General features: G+C 39.5%; 1 protein-coding gene across 3 annotated transcripts in view; it reads left to right on the top strand.

The window, feature by feature from the left end:
- TEX36 (testis expressed 36) overlaps nt 1-21,747 on the top strand; it is a 107,386-nt gene that overhangs the window by 17,074 nt on the left and 68,565 nt on the right. For 2 of the 3 annotated variants that reach the window (XM_004050253.5, XM_055353001.2), the window contains exons 2-4: nt 4,080-4,211; nt 4,956-5,036; nt 10,333-10,831. In XM_004050253.5, coding sequence (XP_004050301.2) covers nt 4,080-4,211; nt 4,956-5,036; nt 10,333-10,629 — 510 coding nt within the window. In that variant the 3' untranslated portion in view covers nt 10,630-10,831. Of the gene's footprint in view, nt 1-4,079; nt 4,212-4,955; nt 5,037-10,332; nt 10,832-21,747 lie in introns of those variants that run through there. The other variant, XM_019035106.4, reaches the window with a different exon arrangement.

Raw genomic sequence — 21,747 nt, 5'->3', positions numbered from 1 at the left:
AAAGTTGCAGGATACAAAATCAACATACAAAAATCAGTAGCTTTTATATATATCAGCAATGATCTAGCTAAGAAGGAAATCAAGAAGGCAATTTCATTTATAATAGCTATAAAAATATGTAAGAATAAATTTAACCAAGGAGGTAAAATATCTCTATAAGAAAAACTATAAAACACTGATGAAAGAAATTAAAGATGACACGAACAAATGGAAAAATATCCCATGCTCCTGCGTCGGAATACATCATTAAAATGACCATATTGCTTGAAGCAATCTACAGGTTCAATGCAACCTCTATCAAAATACCAATGTCATTCTTCACAGAATTAGAAAAAACAATCTTAAAATTCATATGGAATAAAACAGAGCCAGAATAACCAAAGGAATCCTGAGCAAAACGAGCAAAGCTGGAGGCATCACTTATTACAAGACTGTAGTAACCAAAACAGCATGGCATTTGTATAAAATTAGACACACAAACCAATGGAACAGAATAGAGAACCCAGAAAACTGATCTTTGACAAAGCCAATATGAACTTATATCAGGGAAGCAGCACCCTGTTCAATAAATGGTACTGAAAGAATTGGATAGCCACAGGTAGAAGAATGAAACTGGACCCCTATATCTCACCACATAAAAAAATCAACTCAAAATGAATTGAAGACTTAAATATAAGACCTGAAACTGTAAAAAACACTAGAAGAAAACCTAGAGAAAACTCTTCTGAACCTTGGTTTAGACAAAAAATTTATGACTAAGATCTCCAAAGCATAAACAACAAAAATGAAAATAGACAAATGGAACTATATTAAATCAAAAAGCTTCTGCACAGCAAAGGAAACAATCAAAAGAGTAAATAATCTGTTCAATGGGAGAAAATATTTGCAAACCATTCATCTGACAGGGGACTAATATCCAGAATATACAGGGAACTCAAACAACTCAACTGTAAAAAACAACAACAACAACAACAGCCACCAAAAAACCAAGTAATTCCATTAAAAATTGGGCAAAAGACATGAATAGACATTTCTCAAAAGAAGACATGCAAATGGCAAACAGGTATATGAAAAGGTGCTCAACATCATTGATCATCAGATAAATGGAAATCCAAGCTACAATGAAATATCATCTCACCCCAGTTAAAATGGCTTTTATCCTAAAGACAGGCAATCACAAATGCTGGTGAGGATATCAAGAAAAGAGAACACCTGTACACTGCTGGTGGAAATATAAATTAGTACAGCCACTGTATTAGTCTGTTTTCACACTGCTATAAAGAACTACTTGAGACTGGTAATTTATAAAGAAAAGAGGTTTAATTGATTCACAGTTCTGCATGGCTTGGGAGGCCTCAGGAAACTTACAATCATGGTGGAAGGCAAAAGGGAAGCAGGCATCTTACATGGCGGCAGGAGAGACAGTGAGCAAAGGGGGATGTGCCACACTTTTAAACCATCAGATCTCATGAGAACTCACTCACTATCATGAAAATAGCAAGGGGGAAATCTGCCCCCACGATCCAATCACCTCCCACCAGGCGCCTCTTCTGACATTTGGGGATTCTAATTCAAGATGATTTGCGTGGGGACAACCATATTAGAGCCAAACCATAGTAGCCACTATGGAAAATAGTATAGAGGTTCCTCAAAAAAATAAAAACAGAACTACCATGTGATTCAGCAAGCCCACTGCTAGATATATACCCAAAAGAAAGGAAATCAGTATACTGAGGAGATATCTGCACTCCCATGTTTATTGCAGCACTATTCACAATAGCCAAGATTTGGAAGCACCCTAAGTGTCTATCAATAGATGAATAGATAAAGAAATGTGGTACACATATAAAATGAAGTACTATTCAGCCATAAAAATGAATGAGATTCTGTCATTTGCAACAATGTAAATGGAACTGGAGGAAATGTTAAGTAAAATAAGCCAGGCATAGAAAGGCAAACTTTTTGCATGTTCTCACTCCTTTGTGGAAGCTGAATATTAAAACAGTTGAACTCATAGAGAGTAGAATGATGGTTATCAGAGGCTAGGAAAGGTAGCGGTGAGGGACATGGGGATGGAAAATGGTACAAAAATATAGTTAGAATGAATAAGATCTAGTAGTTGATAGCATGACAGGGGGGTGACTACAGTCAATAATAATCTATTGTACATTTTAAACTAAAAGTATAATTGGATTGTTTGTAACACAAAGAAATGATAAATGCTGGAGGTGATGGATCCTCCATTTCCCCTGATGTGATTATTACACACTGTATGCCTGTATCAAAATGTCTTATGTACCCCATAAATATATACAGCTACTATGTACACATAAAAAATTTAAAAAATTTAAAAAAGGAGACATATAAATGGGAAACAGGCATATGAAAACATGCTGAACATCACTAATCATCAGGGGAATGCAAATAAAAACCACGACGAGATATCACCTTATCCCAGTCAGAATAGCTATTACTAAAAAGACAAAAAATAACAGATGTTGGCGAGGATGGGGAGAGAAGGGAACTCTTATACACTTTTGGTGGAAATGTAAACTAGTAGAGCCACTATGGAAAATAGTATGGAGATTTCTCAAAACTCTAAGAAGAGAAATTACCATTTGATCAAGCAATGCTACTACTGAGTATCTACTAAAAAAAAATCAATATATCTGAGGGATACCTGCACTTGCATGTTTATTGCAGCACTATTCACAATAGCAAAGACATAGAATCAACCTAAGTGTTCATCAATTGACGAATGGATAATGAAAATGTGATTGCTATTTAGCCAAAAACATTTGCAAACTATTCACACTATTGGAGTGTATACATTTCCTCTTTGTATCAAATCTACCGTATCAGGTAGGTATTATTATTCCCATTTTACAGATAGGGAAACCGAGGCTTGAGAAAGTTTAGTCTCTCTCATCAGGCTCACCTAGGAGATAGGAGAGAGAGCTGGGGCTGGACTCAGGACCTCTGAATGTCCAGCCTCTGACCCAACCACATTATGCTTCCTTCTCCCTTTATGGGAATTTTCATTGAATTGGGTCTTGTCTTTTTAATTTCCATTCATTTCCTCCTAGAGAGTCCTGCTTCAGAGCTCACTTTGTTGGGGTGGCTTTCAAAAGGCGCCATTCAAATAACATTGGGGTGAGCTTCTCTCGCCATAAGAGCTAGCCACACCCCCCTTCAGGAATGAAAGACTCATCACTCTGGCTGCTGGGAGCATGGCCCTCACTGCCCACACCTACAGGTCTGTTATCTGAAGAGAGCTGCCTCCCTAGGGTCACGCCTTCTTCTGGGTGTAGCCCAGGAATAAATCCAATGCCTCATTGCTTGGTGCACAGAGACTGGGTCCCCTCTCCCCAGCTCTGAGTGGCCACCCAATGTCCAGAGCTCCCAGCCGGGTCAACAGAGGCCCTTGTTGGGACTACCCCCCTTCTGCCCAGTCCTGTTTCCTTCCCAGGCTTTTGTTGGGAGATTGCAAAGACATATTCTAGATAATCCTCACTGTCCTCATTTTTCTTGCTTCACATCCTTCTACCCCCTCTTTTTCCCTCCTAGACGTTACCTCCCCTCTACCATCCTACATTTCCAGTGGAGAATCACTTGAGATTCTCTGTTCCTCCCCTTCCCGTGGTCTTAGGGCCACCTCATACCTACATTGCTGGAGGTTGGCTCATCTCCATAAACGTGGGTTGGCTCCAAGGTCTTCAGTACTGGGAGCTCCCTGACCACAGGAAGGATCTCAAATAACACATTTCTGTCTTCTCAGAATGTGTCTGCTCACTCACTGAGGACCACACCCTCCTTACCAGGCTATGGAAACATTTTCAGGCTCCAGCTCAGCAGGGGTGGCCTCTGTAACTTGAAACAACCGGCAGTGATGGCTCTGGGCCATTACAATGTTTTTTGTCTTGGAAAGAATACTTGAAAATTGCAAAAATTATGCCATTTCCATTGCATGCCAAAAGCACCCAAATTGCATTTTAATCACTGTACAAAGGAAGCCCTGATACTTGGCTTGTAGATTCAAATGTGTCTGGTTTTAATCAAGGCGTGTGCTGTTCTTCCAGTTCCCTCACATCGGGCTAACGCAAAAGACACCAGAATCCATCACCAGTGCTACGTCAAAAGAGCCCCAGAGTCCACACTTGCCTCGGCAAGCGGAGGGGAAGCTGCCGCCCATATACAAAGTCCGGGAGAAGGTGAGTCCTGAACACTGGCCACAGCCATGTGCTCCTGTGGACCTCCCAGGAGGCAGCACCTCTGGCACGTTGGGCCAAACAATTCTTCCTTGTAAGAAACTGCGCATTTACTATCCTTGGACCCCTAAGGGTTGGTAGTATCCCCACCCCATACCCTAGTGCTCTCCAGCAGGAACTACTTCCTGCTATGGACAATCAAGTTAGGCTCCTCCATGAACAAGAAGCAACACCCCCTTCCAGCCCACAGCTCATTAACATGCACCTCCTGCCTCCCCGGCCAATTCCTGAGCAACTTCAAGGCCCTGCAGTGGCACAAAGGAGAAGCCAGGGTCCATTTCATACCTGCCAGGGTCCCCCCGAGGCCTTGGGTCAGGGCTCTCATCTCCTGGGACCCTTACTGGCCAGATGACAGAGTTGGTCTACACGGCCTCAAAAGTCCTTCCCAGTTTTTGGCTCCATGAGCCTGTACACTTTTCCATCCTTGCATCCAAATAAGGTGTTTTGAAAGAGAATTTTTATGACTTTCGGGAAGCTGGAAATAAGGTGGGGTTTCAAAGCCGGGCGCTGATGAGCACGTGGATATCCTCCCCCTCCTGTGTCTGCTCCATCTCTGGGGCCAGGTTTCATTGTCTTTCTTAGAGGTCGCTTTGCCTCATCCATCTTCCTTCCACATCACCCGATCCCAGTTCTGAAAGCATGCAGGGTTCTAATGTGTGCTCTTTCCCTTCCATCCCACTTTTCCAGCAAGCAGTGAATAACCAGTTCCCCTTCTCCGTGCATGACAATCGGCACAGCTTGGAGAACTCTGGATGCTACCTTGACTCCGTGAGTATTTGTTTACAAATTATAATAAAACAGGGAACAACACAAGGGATCTTGATTTTCTGGGGTGTGTTGAAGATAGAGGATTGGCCTCAAAACTGGAACAAGGTCAAAACAAAGCGAGGTCTTAAACAAGACTCATAACAGATTAAAAAACAATGTTCAAAGCTCTCAGAATTCCACGCCGCTTTCAAGACCTACACCAGTGTTCTGCCTAGGTGTATGTGCGCTTCATCCTTCTGCAAGTGCCTTCCCATAAATTGTCTCTTTTGCTAGCTTTCTTGTGAGGATCTGCCATGGAAAGGAGGGACTGCTATGCTTATCTCTGGATGGCAGAACCAGGATCCACGAGGAAAGGTCAGAAGGAGGAGGAGCTTACATAATATAAGGAAGGATTTCCTTGTAACTGGAGTTGCCTTTTCTCTACAGGTGGTGAGTTCCCCATCACTGGAGAACATGAAGTCTGATACAGTGGTGGTTCACACAGCACTGTGTGATAGAAATGTAGTGTAAACTGTATGCATAATTTTAAATGTTTTAGTGGTTACATTAAGTACAAAGAAACAGGTGAAATTTACTTTAATAATATATTTTATTGGCTGGGAGCAGTGGCTCAGCCCTGAAATCCCAGCAGTTTGGGAGGCTGAGGTGGGAGGATCACTTGAGGTCAGGAGCTTGAGACCAGCCTGGGCTACATAGTAAGACCCCGTGTCGACAAAACATTAAAAAATCAACCAGGTGTGGTGGTGCATGCCTGTTGTCCCAGCTACTCAGAAGATTGAGGCGGGAGGTTCACTTGAGCTCAGGAGTTCAAGGCTGCAGTGAGCTATGATCACGAACACTGCACTCCAGCCTGGGTGTCAGAGTGAGATCCTATCTCAAGCAAACAAAAATAATTTATTTAGCCCAATAATTCTCCAAATTGACCATTCAACATGTAATCAATATAAAAAATTAATGAGATATTTTACATTCTTCCTTCCAAACCAAGTCTTTAAAATACAGTTTGTGTTTTACACTTATGTAACATCTCAACGTAGACAACTCACATATCAAGTGCCCAGTGGCTACATGTGGCTAGGGGCTACCAGACTGCACAGCACAGGGAAACCTATTAGATAGAAACCTGTATCAAGTGATACCTGCAAATCCTCATGGAACCTGAAAGTCCATGATAATGAAGATGTTATTAATGGCCCACCATTTATAAAGCATCTGCCATATACCAACATCTCGTATTATTGTATTCAATCCTCACAACAATCCTACGGGCTAATTACACTTATCATCTCAATTTAGAGATGAGCAAATTGAGATCCAGTAAAGTTAAACAACTTGCCCCAAATCCCTCTTTCTTCTAGACTACAATGTCTTAACTAAATAGAAGTGCCTTAACCCCAAAAATGTGGTTTTCTTCTGGCAGAATGTTGAAAACAAGACCAGAATACCCACTTTGCCTGCCTCTGTAAATGGGGTGCTTAATATTGTTTTTTAAATAACCAAAGCAACATATGTCCTTTAAAAAACTGGAATAATACAGAATTGTATAAAATTAAAAATAAATTCACACCCTTATTTTCCTTCCTCACAGTCTGACCGTGACGATTCACTGCTAGTAATGGTTTTGTGGGTAAAATTTGAGAATTTTTCCAATTCACAAGCAAATGTACACACATAAATGTATATTTGTTAATGATATAAACAGGATTCTACCACTTGTATTTTGCCAAGGTTACATGCAAATGTACACACATAAATGTATATTTGTTAATGATATAAACAGGATTCTACCACTTGTATTTTGCCAAGGTTACATGCAAATGTACACACATAAATGTATATTTGTTAATGATATAAACAGGATTCTACCACTTGTATTTTGCCAAGGTTACATGCAAATGTACACACATAAATGTATATTTGTTAATGATATAAACAGGATTCTACCACTTGTATTTTGCCAAGGTTACATGCAAATGTACACACATAAATGTATATTTGTTAATGATATAAACAGGATTCTACCACTTGTATTTTGCCAAGGTTACATGCAAATGTACACACATAAATGTATATTTGTTAATGATATAAACAGGATTCTACCACTTGTATTTTGCCAAGGTTACATGCAAATGTACACACATAAATGTATATTTGTTAATGATATAAACAGGATTCTACCACTTGTATTTTGCCAAGGTTATGATAGCCTTCTAGAAAGCCTTGGAAGCTTTCCAACTTTCTCTATGTTCTGGAATAGCTTATATAACTTTTGGATTTTCAGTTTAATGGAGGTTTTCAGTTTAATGGAGGTTAGACGGAATTTGCCTATGAAATAACTTGGGTTTGGTATATTTTTTAGAGTAAGTTTTTTATGACTTTTTCTTTCTTTCTTGATTATTAATCTATTCAAACTCTTTATCTCTTCTTGGGTAGATTTTGCTGATACGTATTTGCCTAAAATTTATGTAATTCATTTCAAATGTACGGTATAACATCTCTCAAAATAGTCTTATTTTGTTGTTCCTTTAAATTTTTTTCAGTTGAATGTTTAGTTGACATACTTGCAATTGTTTTTGTTAATAATTTATTAAAACTATAAGTAGTCTTTAGATTATTGGTTTGACTACATCCCAAAGGTTTTTCCGATTAAGGTCTCATTATTATTTGCTTTCAAATAGCCTATGATTTAATTTTTAATTTTTCCCTTTCCTAAAAAAATTGGAAGAATGTTTTGAATTATCTATATGGTTAAAAATTTTAGAAATAATCTATTCATTGCTAATATCTAGTTTTATGGGTTATGGTAAATTTCAGAGTATAATCTAAGATTCTCACTTTTTGAATTATGAGATTATCTTTGTTGTCTTGTGTGTGATTAACTTTAACAAGTATGTCGTGGCTGTTTACAAATAATATATATTCCCCCCTGTTGGTTACAAAGTTCTTTGTATTTATTAATTTAGAACTGTGAATTATTTAAATCTTTCATATCCTTGTCTTAATTTTTGTATTGATCTGTCAATTTCTGCTTCTAAGATTATTCTTGGGTTTCTAAAGTTTTTTTTTGCCTTCTATAGTTTAATACCTTATCTTTCTGCATCAAAAATTTTTGTTGTTTTATTTTCATGGTGGCTTTTGCCATTTATCAATATGAAGTGTTTCTCTTTATATGCGTTAATGCCTTTAGCCATAAATTCTATCTACATTATGATACTGGCATTGTCACTATTACTCTCTTTTTGCCAATGTTTGTTCTTTATGTTATGGGCCATTCCTTTGTCTCCATAATTCGTAGTCATTTTGCTTTGCATTTGTCTTCTATTATAAATAGAATGCAGCAGAGTTTTAAAAAAAATCAAAGAATCTATTTCTTTATGTGAGAATTTAGCCCATTCACATTATTATGACAATTTATGCTTTTGGTTTTATTTCTGCCATCTCACTTTTATGTTTCCTATTTATTATGCTTATATTTTTCTTTTTTTCTTCCTCTCCTGACTTTGCTAGATTGATTGAATTTATTTGCTCACTCTGACTTCTATTGATATTGATATTGATATTCTACAAGTACTTGCCCTCAAGTACAAATATTTAATAATCATATTAACACTATATTACTCTATGTATAAAAATTAATAACTGTAGCTTTTCCCCAAGAATAAGGTAAGTCTTCCAGCATGCTTTATCTCACTCACTTCCTGTTCCAGGGCTGCTGTGTTGGTGGCCAGGTTGTATTCCCCCAAGTCCTGTAGGTGCCATTCCTGGACTTCAGCTGGGAGCTCAGAGATGTGGCCCTGATTTCCCTAATCAAGTTGAAATCCCGGAATTTCGGTTGCAGATTCTTTTCTTTCTGTTTCCCTCCCTCCTTTCCATTTTGTGAATTTGTACAATTCAATACATTTCATAGTCACATTATTAGCAAGCATTTAGATTTCATCATAAATTTTACTTGCTACTTTCCTTGAAGCTCTTTCCCCTATTTTCATCATGCCTTTCTTTTACTTGTTTTTCAATTTGCTGGAGTATCCTCAAGTCATTCTTTAGAAGCCGACTTGGACATTGTGCCCCGCGTCATACACTTGTCCCTCCAGTGCCACTCTCCTCTTCTCCCTACTCTGGTTCCGGGGGCTGATCTATGTGGAGTACATTCCTCCCCAGTCCCCTCAGTCCTGGAGCCATTGCACAGCCCCTTGGGGTGTCCCTACACATACCCACATGTATGTAGACAGTCCCTTTATAGACTGTCCTCAAATTACTCTAATTGGAATGTGGCTTGCATCTCCTGCTGCGAATCTGACACTGACCCTTCATCACAGAAACCTCACTTTACTGACGTGAAGTCTATGTAACGTAATGTCCATTTCCTGTCAGTCACTCATGTCAGTATAGTGTTTTCTTTCTTAGTTTTCATCTAGTTGTGAACAAACAATGTACAATTTTGAGTACACAGTAATTATCAGGTTCACACATAAGGTGCTGAGAGTGAATGAGGAAGCCTGTGGGCCAGGACCCAAAGGTGCTGGGTCCTTCAGGGAGTCCTTAGGGTTGGGAAAGAATTCAGCCTCCTCAGACTTTTCAGAGAAAGAATCATCATTGGTCCCACTGAGTGCTGGGGGGCAGCTCAGTGCTGGGGAGCAGGGAGGGTCGGAGGTGTTGGGAGTGAAGGGAACCTACCTGGGTCCCTAGGGTTGAGGCTGGCTAACAGTCTGTTTCTGGCTGGATTGTCTCTGGTTCTTCTTTCCATGTCTCTAAAAGTGCAGGCCCCTTGGTGGCACCAGAAGACTGTGAGGACAATAACAGAACCCTGCCAGGGTTTTGCGAGTGTCAATTCATAAGCTTCAACAGGTTGTTAAAGGAGACCTTGAGACAGTCGTCATAGTGTGCATTTGAACATATACATGTCAGGTAACTGATTTTAAGAAAGACCTCAGAACTATGTGACTGAGGCTGGGCACGGTGGCTCACGCCTGTAATCCTAGCACTTTGGGAGGCTGAGGCGGGCAGATTGCCTGAGCTTAGGAGTTCAAAACCAACCTGGGCAACGTGGCAAAACCCCGTCTCTACTAAAAATACAAAAACTTAGCCAGGCGTGGTGGCATCCACCTGTAGTTACAGCTACTCAGGAGGCTAAGGCATGAGAATTACTTGAACCCGGGAGGCAGAGGTTGCAGTGAGCTGAGATCATGCCACTTAACTCCGGCCTGGGTGACAGAGCAAGACTCTGTCTCAAAAAAAAAAAAAAAGAACTACGTGACCTTGAATATTTTCCTTCTAATCCTGTAATTCTTCTCTCCAGGGCCTGGGACGTAAGAAGATCTCTCCAGATAAGAGGCAACATGTTTCAAGAAATTTTAATCTCTGGGCATGTGACTATGTTCCATCTTGTCTTGATGGCTTTTCAAATAACCAAATATCATACGTGTATAAAGAAGCCGTGGTGGTCTCAAGCTTCAGACGCTTTCCACGATGCTATAAAGAGATATGGAATGCTTTTACATTTCTTCCTGAGAGAAGCTATACAGAGGTTTTGAAAAAGAAGCCCAAAGTAAGGTGCACTGTTGACAAAAAGGTTGTTTCTTCACTGGAGTCCTAATCCTCCCAGAAGATTTTTGATGAATTTTGTAATACTGGTATTTCATCAGACATCCTAAAAGTATATGTTTTCTGATCCAGCACTACTATTTAATTTTTAAAGTACTTTTATGATTTTTGTAAGGTCAAAAAACATTCAAATCCTTGTGAAATGAATATGTGATGACATACGCATGTGTAAATAAACTTTTCAGATGGCCACATTTACTTTTGGGGAGTTTTAAAAAGAACATCCTTAATATACGGTCACATTTTCATTTTGAAATTTCAAACCATACAGAGGAAACAAAAGTCCTCCTTGATTTCACCACATCTCCAATCCTGTATGTCCTCAGAAGTAAGTTAACTACTTGTTTTTAATCTGCATTTACAATCATATACATGTGCATAAGACATAAAATTTTCAACATTACTATGTTACACAGTGCAAAATATTCTACAACTTTTGTTTTGTTTTGTTTTGAGACAGTCTCTGTCACCCAGGCTGGAGTGCAGTGGCACCATCTCGACTCATTGCAACCTCTGCCTTCTGGGTTCAGGCGATTCTCCTGCCTCAGCCTTCCCGGTAGCTGGGATTACAGGTGTGCACCACCACGCTGGGCTAATTTTTGTATTTTTAGTAGAGATGAGGTCTCACCTTCTTGGCCAGGCTGGTCTTGAATTCCTGGCCCCAAGTGATCCTCCCACCTCGGCCTCCCAAAATGCTGGGATTACAGGCATGAGCCACCGCACCTGGCCTTCTACAGCTTTCTTTTGATACTTAATAATGTGTCTTGGAATTCTTGCAGTGTTATAAGAATAGACTGATTTTTTAAAAAATCGCTGCCTATATTCCCAAATACAAATTCACTCTGTTTTAAATAATTATCTTAATAGACATTTGAATCATTTCTAGTGTTTTTGCTGTTAGACACAGTGGTACATGAGCATGCTTGATCAGCCTCTCTGGATACATGTTTCCCTGCACCTCTGGAGTAGATAGACTCTGAAAAGTTGCTTTGTTAGTGCTTGGTTGACAGTAATGCACAAAGCGTTGAGAAATAATGCATTGGCTTTGAAAAAGACTGGACCAATTGAACTCCTACCAACCGTATCTGTGAATTTCTGTTTTATCCCCTCTCACATTATCATTTAAATATTTCAGGATATTTAAGGGGAAAAAAGGTACCTTGTTATTTTCTTATTTTGCATTTCTCTATTTATTAGTGAAGTTGAGTATCTTTTCCCATGCAGTGGCCTCCTCTATTTCCTTTCTATAGACTGACAATGTCCCCATCATTCCATACCACCATTTTCTTGTTTATCTTGAATTTTTTTCTGTACATGAATTTTAGAATAAGCTTGTAAAGTAAACAAACAAACAACAACAAAAATAACACTGCCAATGTGATAGGCATTTCCCCAAATTTAGCTTTTAATTTATGGGAAAACCCACACCTTTATACTGTATCTTCCCCTTTGTTTGAATTTACTTTGTGTCCTTCAGTAAAGTTTATAATTTTCCTCACATGGGTCTGATGTGTTTCTTTTCCATGTTTATTCCTGTATATTTTGATATTCTATTGGCTATTGTGATATTCTATGGCTATTTTGAATGTTTTAATTGCACTTTTAGATTGGTTTTGGCAGATGCATGAGAAAGCTATTGATTTCTACATATGAGTCTTCTACTTGGCAACCCAGCTAAACTTCTAATAATAAATAAATAAATATTCTGTAAAATAAAAAGAAAGTTCTAATAATGTTTCAGTTGATTCTCTTCTGGATTTTTCTAAATGGAAAATTATATCATTCATAAAAGTGATAATTCTTTTATGTCATTTCCAAAATTTATATTTTTCCCATCTTATTGCACTGGATAGGACCTCCAGTACAATTGGAATATTATTATAGAGAGTATATATCCTCATTTTCTTTTTCTTTTCTTTTTAAGAGACAGGATCTAGCTCTGTTGCCCAGGCTGGAGTGCAGTGGTGCCATCATAGCTCACTGCAGCCTCAAACTCTTAGTCTCAAGTGATTCTCCTATGTAGTGAGAACTACAGGAGCATGCCACCACACTCAACTAATTTTTAAATTTTTTTTTTTGCAGAGATGGGATCTAGCTATGTTGCCCAGGCTGGTCTTGAACTCCTGGCCTCAAGAGGTCCTCCTGTGCTGGGATTAGAGGCATAAGCTACCATGCTTGGTCCTGATTTCTTTTTATATTAAGGTGTTAAGCTTTTGTGTCAAATATATTTCTTTTTTAAAAAATTTTTATTATTATTATTATACTTTAAGTTCTAGGGTACATGTGCACAACGTGCAGGTTTGTTACATATGTATGCATGTGCCATGTTGGTTTGCTGCACCTGTTAACTTGTCATTTATATTAGGTATATCTCCTAATGCTATCTCTCCCCCCTCCCCCCACCCCATGACAGGCCCTGGTGTGTGACGGTCCCCACCCTGTGTCCAGGTGTTCACATTGTTCAATTCCCACCTGTGAGTGAGAACATGCAGTGTTTGGTTTTCTGTCCTTGCGATAGTTTGCTCAGAATGATGTTTTCCAGCTTCATCCATGTCCCTACAAAGGACATGAATGCATCCTTTTTTATGGCTGCATAGTATTCCATGGTGTATATGTGCCACATTTTCTTAATCTAGTCTGTCATTGATGGACATTTGGGTTGGTTCCAAGTCTTTGCTATTGTGAATAGTGCCGCAATAAACATACTTGTGCATGTGTCTGTATAGCAGCACGATTTATAATCCTTTGGGTATATGCCCAGTAATAGGATGGCTGGGTCAAATGGTATTTATAGTTCTACATCCTTGAGGAATTGCCACACTGTTTTCCACAATGGTTGAACTAGTTTACAGTCCCACCAACAGTGTAAAAGTGTTCCTATTTCTCCACATCCTCTCCAGCACCTGTTGTTTCCTGACTTTTTAATGATCGCCATTTTAACTGGTGTGAGATGGTATCTCATTGTGGTTTGATTTGCATTTCTCTGATGGCCAGTGATGATGAGCATTTTTTCATGTGTCTGTTGGCTGCATAAATGTCTTCCTTTGAGAAGTGTCTGTTCACATCCTTTGCCCACTTTTTGATGGGGTTGTTTGATTTTTTTCTTGTAAATTTGTTTAAGCTCTTTGTAGAATCAGGATATTAGCCCTTTGTCAGATGGGTAGATTGTAAAATTTTTCTCCCATTCTGTAGGTTGCCTGTTCACTCTGATGGTAGTTTCTTTTGTTGTGCAGAAGCTCCTTAGTTTGATTAGATCCCATTTGTCAATTTTGGCTTTTGTTGCCATTGCTTTTGGTGTTTTAGTCATGAAGTCCTTGCCCATGCCTATGGCCTGAAGGGTATTGCCTAGGTTTTCTTCTGGGGTTTTTATGGTTTTAGGTCTAATATTTTAGTCTTTAATCCATCTTGAATTAATTTTTGTATAAGGTGTAAGGAAGAGATCCATTTCAGCTTTCTACATATGGCTAGCCAGTTTTCCTATCACCATTTATGAAATAGGGAATCCTTTCCCCATTTCTTGTTTTTGTCAGGTTTGTCAAAGATCAGATGGTTGTAGATGTGTGGTATTATTTCCGAGGGCTCTATTCTGTTCCATTGGTCTATATCTCTGTTTTGGTACCAGTACCATGCTGTTTTGGTTACTTGTAGTATAGTTCGAAGTTAGGTAGCGTGATGCCTCCAGCTTTGATCTTTTGGCTTAGGATTGTCGTGGTGATGCAGGCTCTTTTTTGGTTCCATATGAAATTTAAAGTAGTTTTTTTCCAATTCTGTGAAGAAAGTCATTGGTAGCTTGATGGGGATGGCATTGAATCTATAAATTACCCTGGGCAGTATGGCCATTTTCACAATATTGATTCTTCCTATCCATGAGCATGGAATGTTCTTCCATTTGTTTGTGTCCTCTTTTATTTCATTGAGCAGTGGTTTGTAGTTCTCCTTGAAGAGTTCCTTCACAAATACCTCGTAAGTTGGATTCCTAGGTATTCTCTTTGAAGCAATTGTGAATGGGAGTTCACTCATGATTTGGCTCACTGTTTGTGTTATTGATGTATAGGAATGCTTGTGATTTTTGCACATTGATTTTGTATCCTGAGATTTTGCTGAAGTTGCTTATCAGCTTAAGGAGATTTTGGGCTGAGATGATGGGGTTTTCTAAATATAAAATCATGTCATCTGCAAACAGGGACAATTTGACTTCCTCTTTTCCTAATTGAATACCCTTTATGTCTTTCTCCTGCCTGATTGCCCTGGCCAGAACTTCCAACACTATGTTGAATAGGAGTGGTGAGAGAGGGCATCCCTGTCTTGTGCCAGTTTTCAAAGGGAAAGCTTCCAGTTTTTGCCCTTTCAGTATGATATTGGCTGTGGGTTTGTCATAAATAGCTCTTATTATTTTGAGATACGTCCCATCAATACCTAGTTTATTGAGCGTTTTTAGCATGAAGGGCTGTTGAATTTTGTCGAAGGCCTTTCCTGCATCTATTGAGATAATCATGTGGTTTTTGTCTTTGGTTCTGTTTATATGATGGATTATGTTTATTGATTTGCATATGTTGAACCAGCCTTGCATCCCAGGGATGAAGCCAACTTGATCATGGTGAATAAGCTTTTTGATGTGCTGCTGGTTTAGGTTTGCCAGCATTTTATTGAGGATTTTTGCATGAGTGTTCATCAGGGATATTGGTCTAAAATTCTCTTTTTTGTTGTGTCTCTTCCTGGCTTTGGTATTATGATGATGTTGGCCTCATAAAAAGATTTAGGGAGGATTCCCCCTTTTTCTATTGATTGGAATTGTTTCTGAAGGAATGGTACCAGCTACTCTTTGTACCTCTGGTAGAATTCGGCTGTGAATCCATCTGGTCCTGGACTTTTTTTGGTTGGTAAGCTATTAATTATTGCCTCAATTTCAGAGCCTGTTATTGGTCTATTCAGGGATTCAACTTCTTCTTGGTTTAGTCTTGGGAGAGTGTATGTGTCCAGGAGTTTATCCATTTCTTCTAGATTTTCTAGTTTATTTGCATAGAGACGTTTATAGTATTCTCTGATGGCAGTTTGTATTTCTGTGGGATCGGTGGTGATATCCCCTTGATCATTTTTTATTGCATCTATTTGTTTCTTCTCTCTTTTCTTCTTTATTAGTCTTGCTAGTGGTCTATCAATTTTGTTGATCTTTTCAAAAAGCCAGCTCCTGGATTCATTGATTTTTTTGAAGGGTTTTTTGTGTCTCTATCTCCTTCGGTTCTGCTCTGATCTTAGTTATTTCTTGCCCCTTCTGCTAGCTTTTTAATGTGTTTGCTCTTGCTTCTCTAGTTCTTTTAATTGTGATGTTAGGGTATTGATTTTAGATCTTCCTTGCTTTCTCTTGTGGGCATTTAGTGCTATAAATTTCCCTCTACACACTGCTTTAAATGTGTCCCAGAGATTCTGGTATGATGTGTCTTTGTTCTCATTGGTTTCAAAGAACGTCTTTATTTCTGCCTTCATTTCGTTATGTACCCAGTAGTCATTCAGGAGCAGGTTGTTCAGGTTCCATGTAGTTGAGCTGTTTTGAGTGAGATTCTTAATCCTGAGTTCTAGTTTGATTGCACTGTGGTCTGAGAGACAGTTTGTTATAATTTCTATTCTTTTACATTTGCTGAGGAGTGCTTTACTTCCAACTATGTGGTCAATTTTGCAATAAGTGTGATGTGGTGCTGAGAAGAATGTATATTCTGTTGATTTGGGCTGGAGAGTTCTGTAGGTGTCTATTAGGTCCGCTTGGTGCAGAGCTGAGTTCAATTCCTGGATATCCTTGTTGACTTTCTGTCTCATGGATCTGTCTAATGTTGACAGTGGGGCATTACAGTCTCCCATAATTATTGTGTGGGAGTCTAAGTCTCTTTGTAGGGTCACTCAGGACTTGCTTTATGAATCTGGGTGCTCCAGTATTGGGTGCATATATATTTAGGATAGTTAGCTCTTCTTGTTGAATTGATCCCTTTACCATTATGTAATGGCCTTCTTTGTCTCTTTTGATCTTTGTTGGTTTAAAGTCTGTTTTATCAGAGACTAGGATTGCAACCCCTGCTTTTTTTTTGTTTTCCATTTGCTTGGTAGATCTTCCTTCATCCCTTTGTTTTGAGCCTACGTGTGACTCTGCACTTGAGATGTGTCTCCTGAATACAGCACACTGATGGGTCTTGACTCTTTATCCAATTTGCCAGTCTGTGTCTTTTAATTGGAACATTTAGCCCATTTACATTTAAAGTCAATATTGTTATGTGTGAGTTTGATCCTGTCATTATGATGTTTGATGTTTGCTCATTAGTTGATGCAGTTTCTTCCTGGCATTGATGGTCTTTACAATTTGACATGTTTTTGCAGTGGCTGGTGCCGGTTGTTCCTTTCTGTGTTTAGTGCTTCCTTCAGGAGCTCTTGTAAGGCAGGCCTGATGGTGAGAAAATCTCTCAGTATTTGTTTTTCTGTAAAGTATTTTATTTCTCCTTCACTTATGAAGCTTAGTTTGGCTGGATGTGTAATTCTGTGTTGAAAATTCTTTAAGAATGTTGAATATTGGCCCCCTACTCTCTTCTGGCTTGTAGAGTTTCTGCCGAGAGATCTGCTGTTAGTCTGATGGGCTTCCCTTTGTGGGTAATCCAACATTTCTCTCTGGCTGCCCTTAACATTTTTTCCTTCATTTCAACTTTGGTGAATCTGACAATTATGTGTCTTGGAGTTGCTCTTCTCGAGGAGTATCTTTGTGGCGTTCTCTGTATTTCCTGAATTTGAATGTTGGCCTGCCTCACTAGGTTGGGGAAGTTCTCATGGATAATATCCTGAAGAGTGTTTTCCAAGTTGGTTCCATTCTCCCTGTCTCTTTCAGGTACACCAATCAGACGTAGATTTGTTCTTTTCACATAGTCCCATATTTCTTGGAGGCTTTGTTATTTCTTTTTACTCTTTTTTCTCTAAACTTCTATTCTTGCTTCATTTCATTCATTTGATCTTCAATCACTGATACCCTTTCTTCCAGTTGATCGAATCGGCTACTGAAGCTTGTGCATGTGTCATGTAGTTCCCGTGCCATGGTTTTCAGCTCCATCAGGTCATTTAAGGACTTCTCTACTCTGTTTATTAAATCTAGTTAGCCATTCATCTAATCTTTTTTCAAGGTTTTTAGCTTCTTTGTGATGGGTTCGAACATTCTCCTTTAGCTCAGAGAAGTTTGTTATTACTGATTGTCTGAAGCCTTCTTCTCTCAACTCGTCAAAGCCATTCTCCGTCCAGCTTTGTTCCATTGCTGCCGAGGAGCTGCTTTCCTTTGGAGGAGAAGAGGCACTCTGATTTTTAGAATTTTCAGCTTTTCTGCTCTGGTTTCTCCCCATCTTTGTGATTTTATCTACCTTTGGTCTTTGATGATGGTGGCATACAGATGGAGTTTTGTTGTGGATGTCCTTTCTGTTTGTTAGTTTTCCTTCTAACAGTCTGGGACCCTCAGCTGCAGGTCTGTTGGAGTTTGCTGGAGGTCCACTCCGGATGCTGTTTGCCTGGGTATCACCAGTGGAGGCTGCAGAACAGCAAATATTGCAGAACGGCAAATGTTGTTGCCTGATCCTTCCTCTGGAAGCTTCGTCTCAGAGGGGCATCTGGCTGTATGAGATGTCGGTCGGCCCCTACTGGTAGGTGTCTCCCAGTGAGGCTACTCAGGGGTCAGGGACCCACTTGAGGAGGCAGTCTGTCTGTTCTCAGATCTCAAACTCCATGCTGGGAGAACCACTACTCTCTTCAAAGCTGTCAGACAGGGACGTTTAAGTCTGCAGAAGTTTCTGCTACATTTTGTTTGGCTATGCCCTGCCCCCAGAGGTGAAGTCTACAGAGGCAGGCCGGCCTCCTTGAGCTGTGGTGGGCTCCACTCAGTTTGAGCTTCCCAATGCTTTGTTTACCTACTCAAGCCTCAGCAATGGTGGACGCCCCTCTCCCAGCCTCGCTGCCGCCTTGCAGTTTGATCTCAGACTGCTATGCTAGCAGTGACCGAGGCTCTGTGGGCGTGGGACCCTCTGAGCCATGCGCGGGATATAATCTCCTGGTGTGCTGTTTGCTAAGGCCATTGGAAAAGCGCAGTATTATGGTGGGAGTGTCCCGATTTTCCAGGTAACATCTGTCACAGCTTCCCTTTGCTAGGAAAGGGAATTTCCTGACCCCTTGTGCTTCCTGGGTGAGGCAATGCCCCACCCTGCTCTGTGGGCTGCACCCACTGTCTGACAAGCCCCAGTGAGATCAACCCAGTAACTCAGTGGGAAATGTATAAATCACCCGTCTTCTGCATCGCTCACGTTGGGAGCTGCAGACTAGAGCTGTTCCTATTCGTCCATCTTGGAATCTTCTCTGTGTCAAATGTATTTCAAGTGTTTTATCTAATTTGTTGCTTTTTGTTCCTCTTTGCTTATAAACTTTATTTCTTAGAGCAGTTTTAGGTTTACAGAAAAATTGAATGGAAAGTTCAGAGTTCCTGTATACCCACTCTCCCGCTTATCTCCACAATTTCCCTTACTGTTAACATCTTGCGTTGGTGTGGTACACATCATATAAAAGCCCTGCATATTATAACAGAGTAAAATGAATGAAATTTTTATTTAATGGCTTCAGGATTTCATGTCTTGCTGAGGACTTCCTTTGCTTGAGCTTATTAAATAATTCTGAGTTTGTGCTATGGTTGTAGGTCTGGAGTGACATTACAGCAAATAATGTTCTGGTCTTTATTGAGATGATCTTATGTTTTTCTATATTAATCTGTTAATATAATAAGGTAAATCAATGGATTTTCTAAACTTTAGCCATTCTAGCATTCTTGGGACAAACTCTACTTGTTATGAGGTATTATGCTTTCGATACATTCAGAATTCGCTATGCAATTATCTTACTTGCAGTCATTTAGTTTTTAAACTTCTGCAATTATTATTTTAGCTTTCAGTTGAAGGCAGCTTTCTCTCCTTTTCTATCTTCTGACACCACTTATATAAATTGCAAATACCTATAGAATTTGCCAGGAAAGCTCCTGGACCTGGGGCTGTTTTCGGGTGCAAATCTTGGCATGTCTTTTCCATTTATTTTTATGGAGATTGGTCTGTATGGTACTTCCATTTTTTTTCCTTTTTCTAATTTTGATCATTTTTATTTTTAGAGGAAACCATTTGTTTTACATGGATTTGTAAAATGTTGGTGTTTTAATACAGTTCTCTTTTTTAAGGCTCTTCAAGTCACATCCTGTCCTTTGACATTTTGAATGTTTACACGCCTTTGCTCTGTTTACCAACTCTACATTTTTGTTGCTGTTGTTTGCTTTTGATCTCGTAAATGTATGCTTTCATGTTTACTAATTCCTTTCTTGAGCTTATTTTGATTTTCTTTTTCTGGCTTCTCAAGGTGAAAACATAACTCAATTATTTCCAGTCTTTCCTGTTTTCTTGTAAATGTAGTTAAGGCTACTCCCTCAGAATGCCACTATACATAGACACATCATGGTGCTCTTGTTATTGCCCATTTTTAAATAGCTTGCAGTTGTTTTCCTTCTTTTTATTTTTTGTTTAATTTTGTTTTGTTGGTCTTGAGACAGGGTCTTACTCTGTTGCCCAGGCTGGTGTGCAGTGGCATAATCATGTCTCACTGCAACCTTGACCTCCGGGGTTCAAGTGATCCTCCCCCCTCAGCCTCCCAAGTAGCTGGAACTACAGGTGCACACCACCACGGCTGGCTATATTGTATTTTTTGTGGAGACAGTGTTTCACCATGTTACCCAGATGGTCTCAAACTCCTGAGCTCAAGTGATCCTCCCACCCAGGCCTCCTCAAATACTGGGATTATTGGTGTGAGCCTCTGCTCCTGGTCTGTTTTCTTTCTTAATTCAATAGTTATTGAGAAGTGTATTTGATTTTTTCCTTTGTTGTTATTTTTCATTGTCAATATTTTATTAATTAATTTCTGCATTGTGGTCAGTGATTAAGATTTGTATGATTTCTGCTTACTGAAAATTTTAAAATGTTCTTGAGGCTTAACACATAGTCAATTTCTGTCACTGTTTTACATGTATTTGACAAGAATACACAATCTCCCTTTTACATAATTTTTTTTAGAGGGAATAATTATAGGGCCATAGAAAGTTGCAAAAAAATTCTACAGAAAGATTCTGCCTATTTTTTACCCACTTTTCTTCAATGCTAATATCTGGCATAACTCTGGTAAAATAGAATATTCATTTTCTATTGCTGTGCATATTAGTCCATTTTCTGTTGCTTAGGATAGGATATCTGGAATGATAATGTAAAATTATAAACTACAAGTATAATTTATAAGGAAAAGAAATTTATTTCTTACAGTTATGGAGGCTGAGAAGTCCAGAGCCAAGGGGCTGCGTCTGGTGAGGGCCTTCTTGCTAGTGAGGACTCTCTGAAGAGTCCCCAGGGTGAATAGGATAGCCCATGGAGAGGGGGTTGGGTATGCCAATGTGCTCTCTCAGGTCTTTCTTTCTCTTATTATCAAGGCACCTGTCCCCCTTCCATGATAACCTATTAACCATGAATCCACGAATGGATGAATCCATTCATAAGAACAGAGCCCTTATAACCCAATCACCTCTAAAAGGTCCCATCTCTCAATGCTGTCACATTGGAGATTAAGTGTTAACATGAATTTTGGAGGGAAAATATTAAAACTATAGTACTGTGCAACAAGTGACTACAAATTTAGTGGCTTATAACAACACCATTTAACACACAGCTCTGCAGGCCAGAAGTCTGGGTGCACGTGGTGAGGTCTTCTGCTCAAGGTCTTACAGGCTAAAATCGAGGTGCACTCTCATCAGACGCCAGGGGTTCTCTTTCATGTTTGTGTGGTTGTGGCACAATTCAGTTCCTTGTGGTTAGAGGACTGAGCTTTCCTGCTTCCTCATTTGCTGTTAGCCAGGTCCCTTCTCAGCTCCTTGCTACATGGCACCCCCATCTCCAATCCCAGCAATGGAAAACCTCGAGTGGAATGCCTCTCTCAAGTTTTGCAATCTCTTTCACCAGAAAGAGTTCAGTGTCCTTTTTAAGGGGATCACCTGATTGAGCTTGACCCAACCAGGATAACCTTCATA

Source organism: Gorilla gorilla, chromosome 8 (assembly GCF_029281585.2).
Source record: "Gorilla gorilla gorilla isolate KB3781 chromosome 8, NHGRI_mGorGor1-v2.1_pri, whole genome shotgun sequence".
Taxonomy (NCBI): Eukaryota; Metazoa; Chordata; class Mammalia; order Primates; family Hominidae; genus Gorilla; species Gorilla gorilla.
The sequence above is the reverse complement of the archived record's forward strand: the minus strand, read 5'-3'. Positions and strand labels throughout refer to the sequence as shown.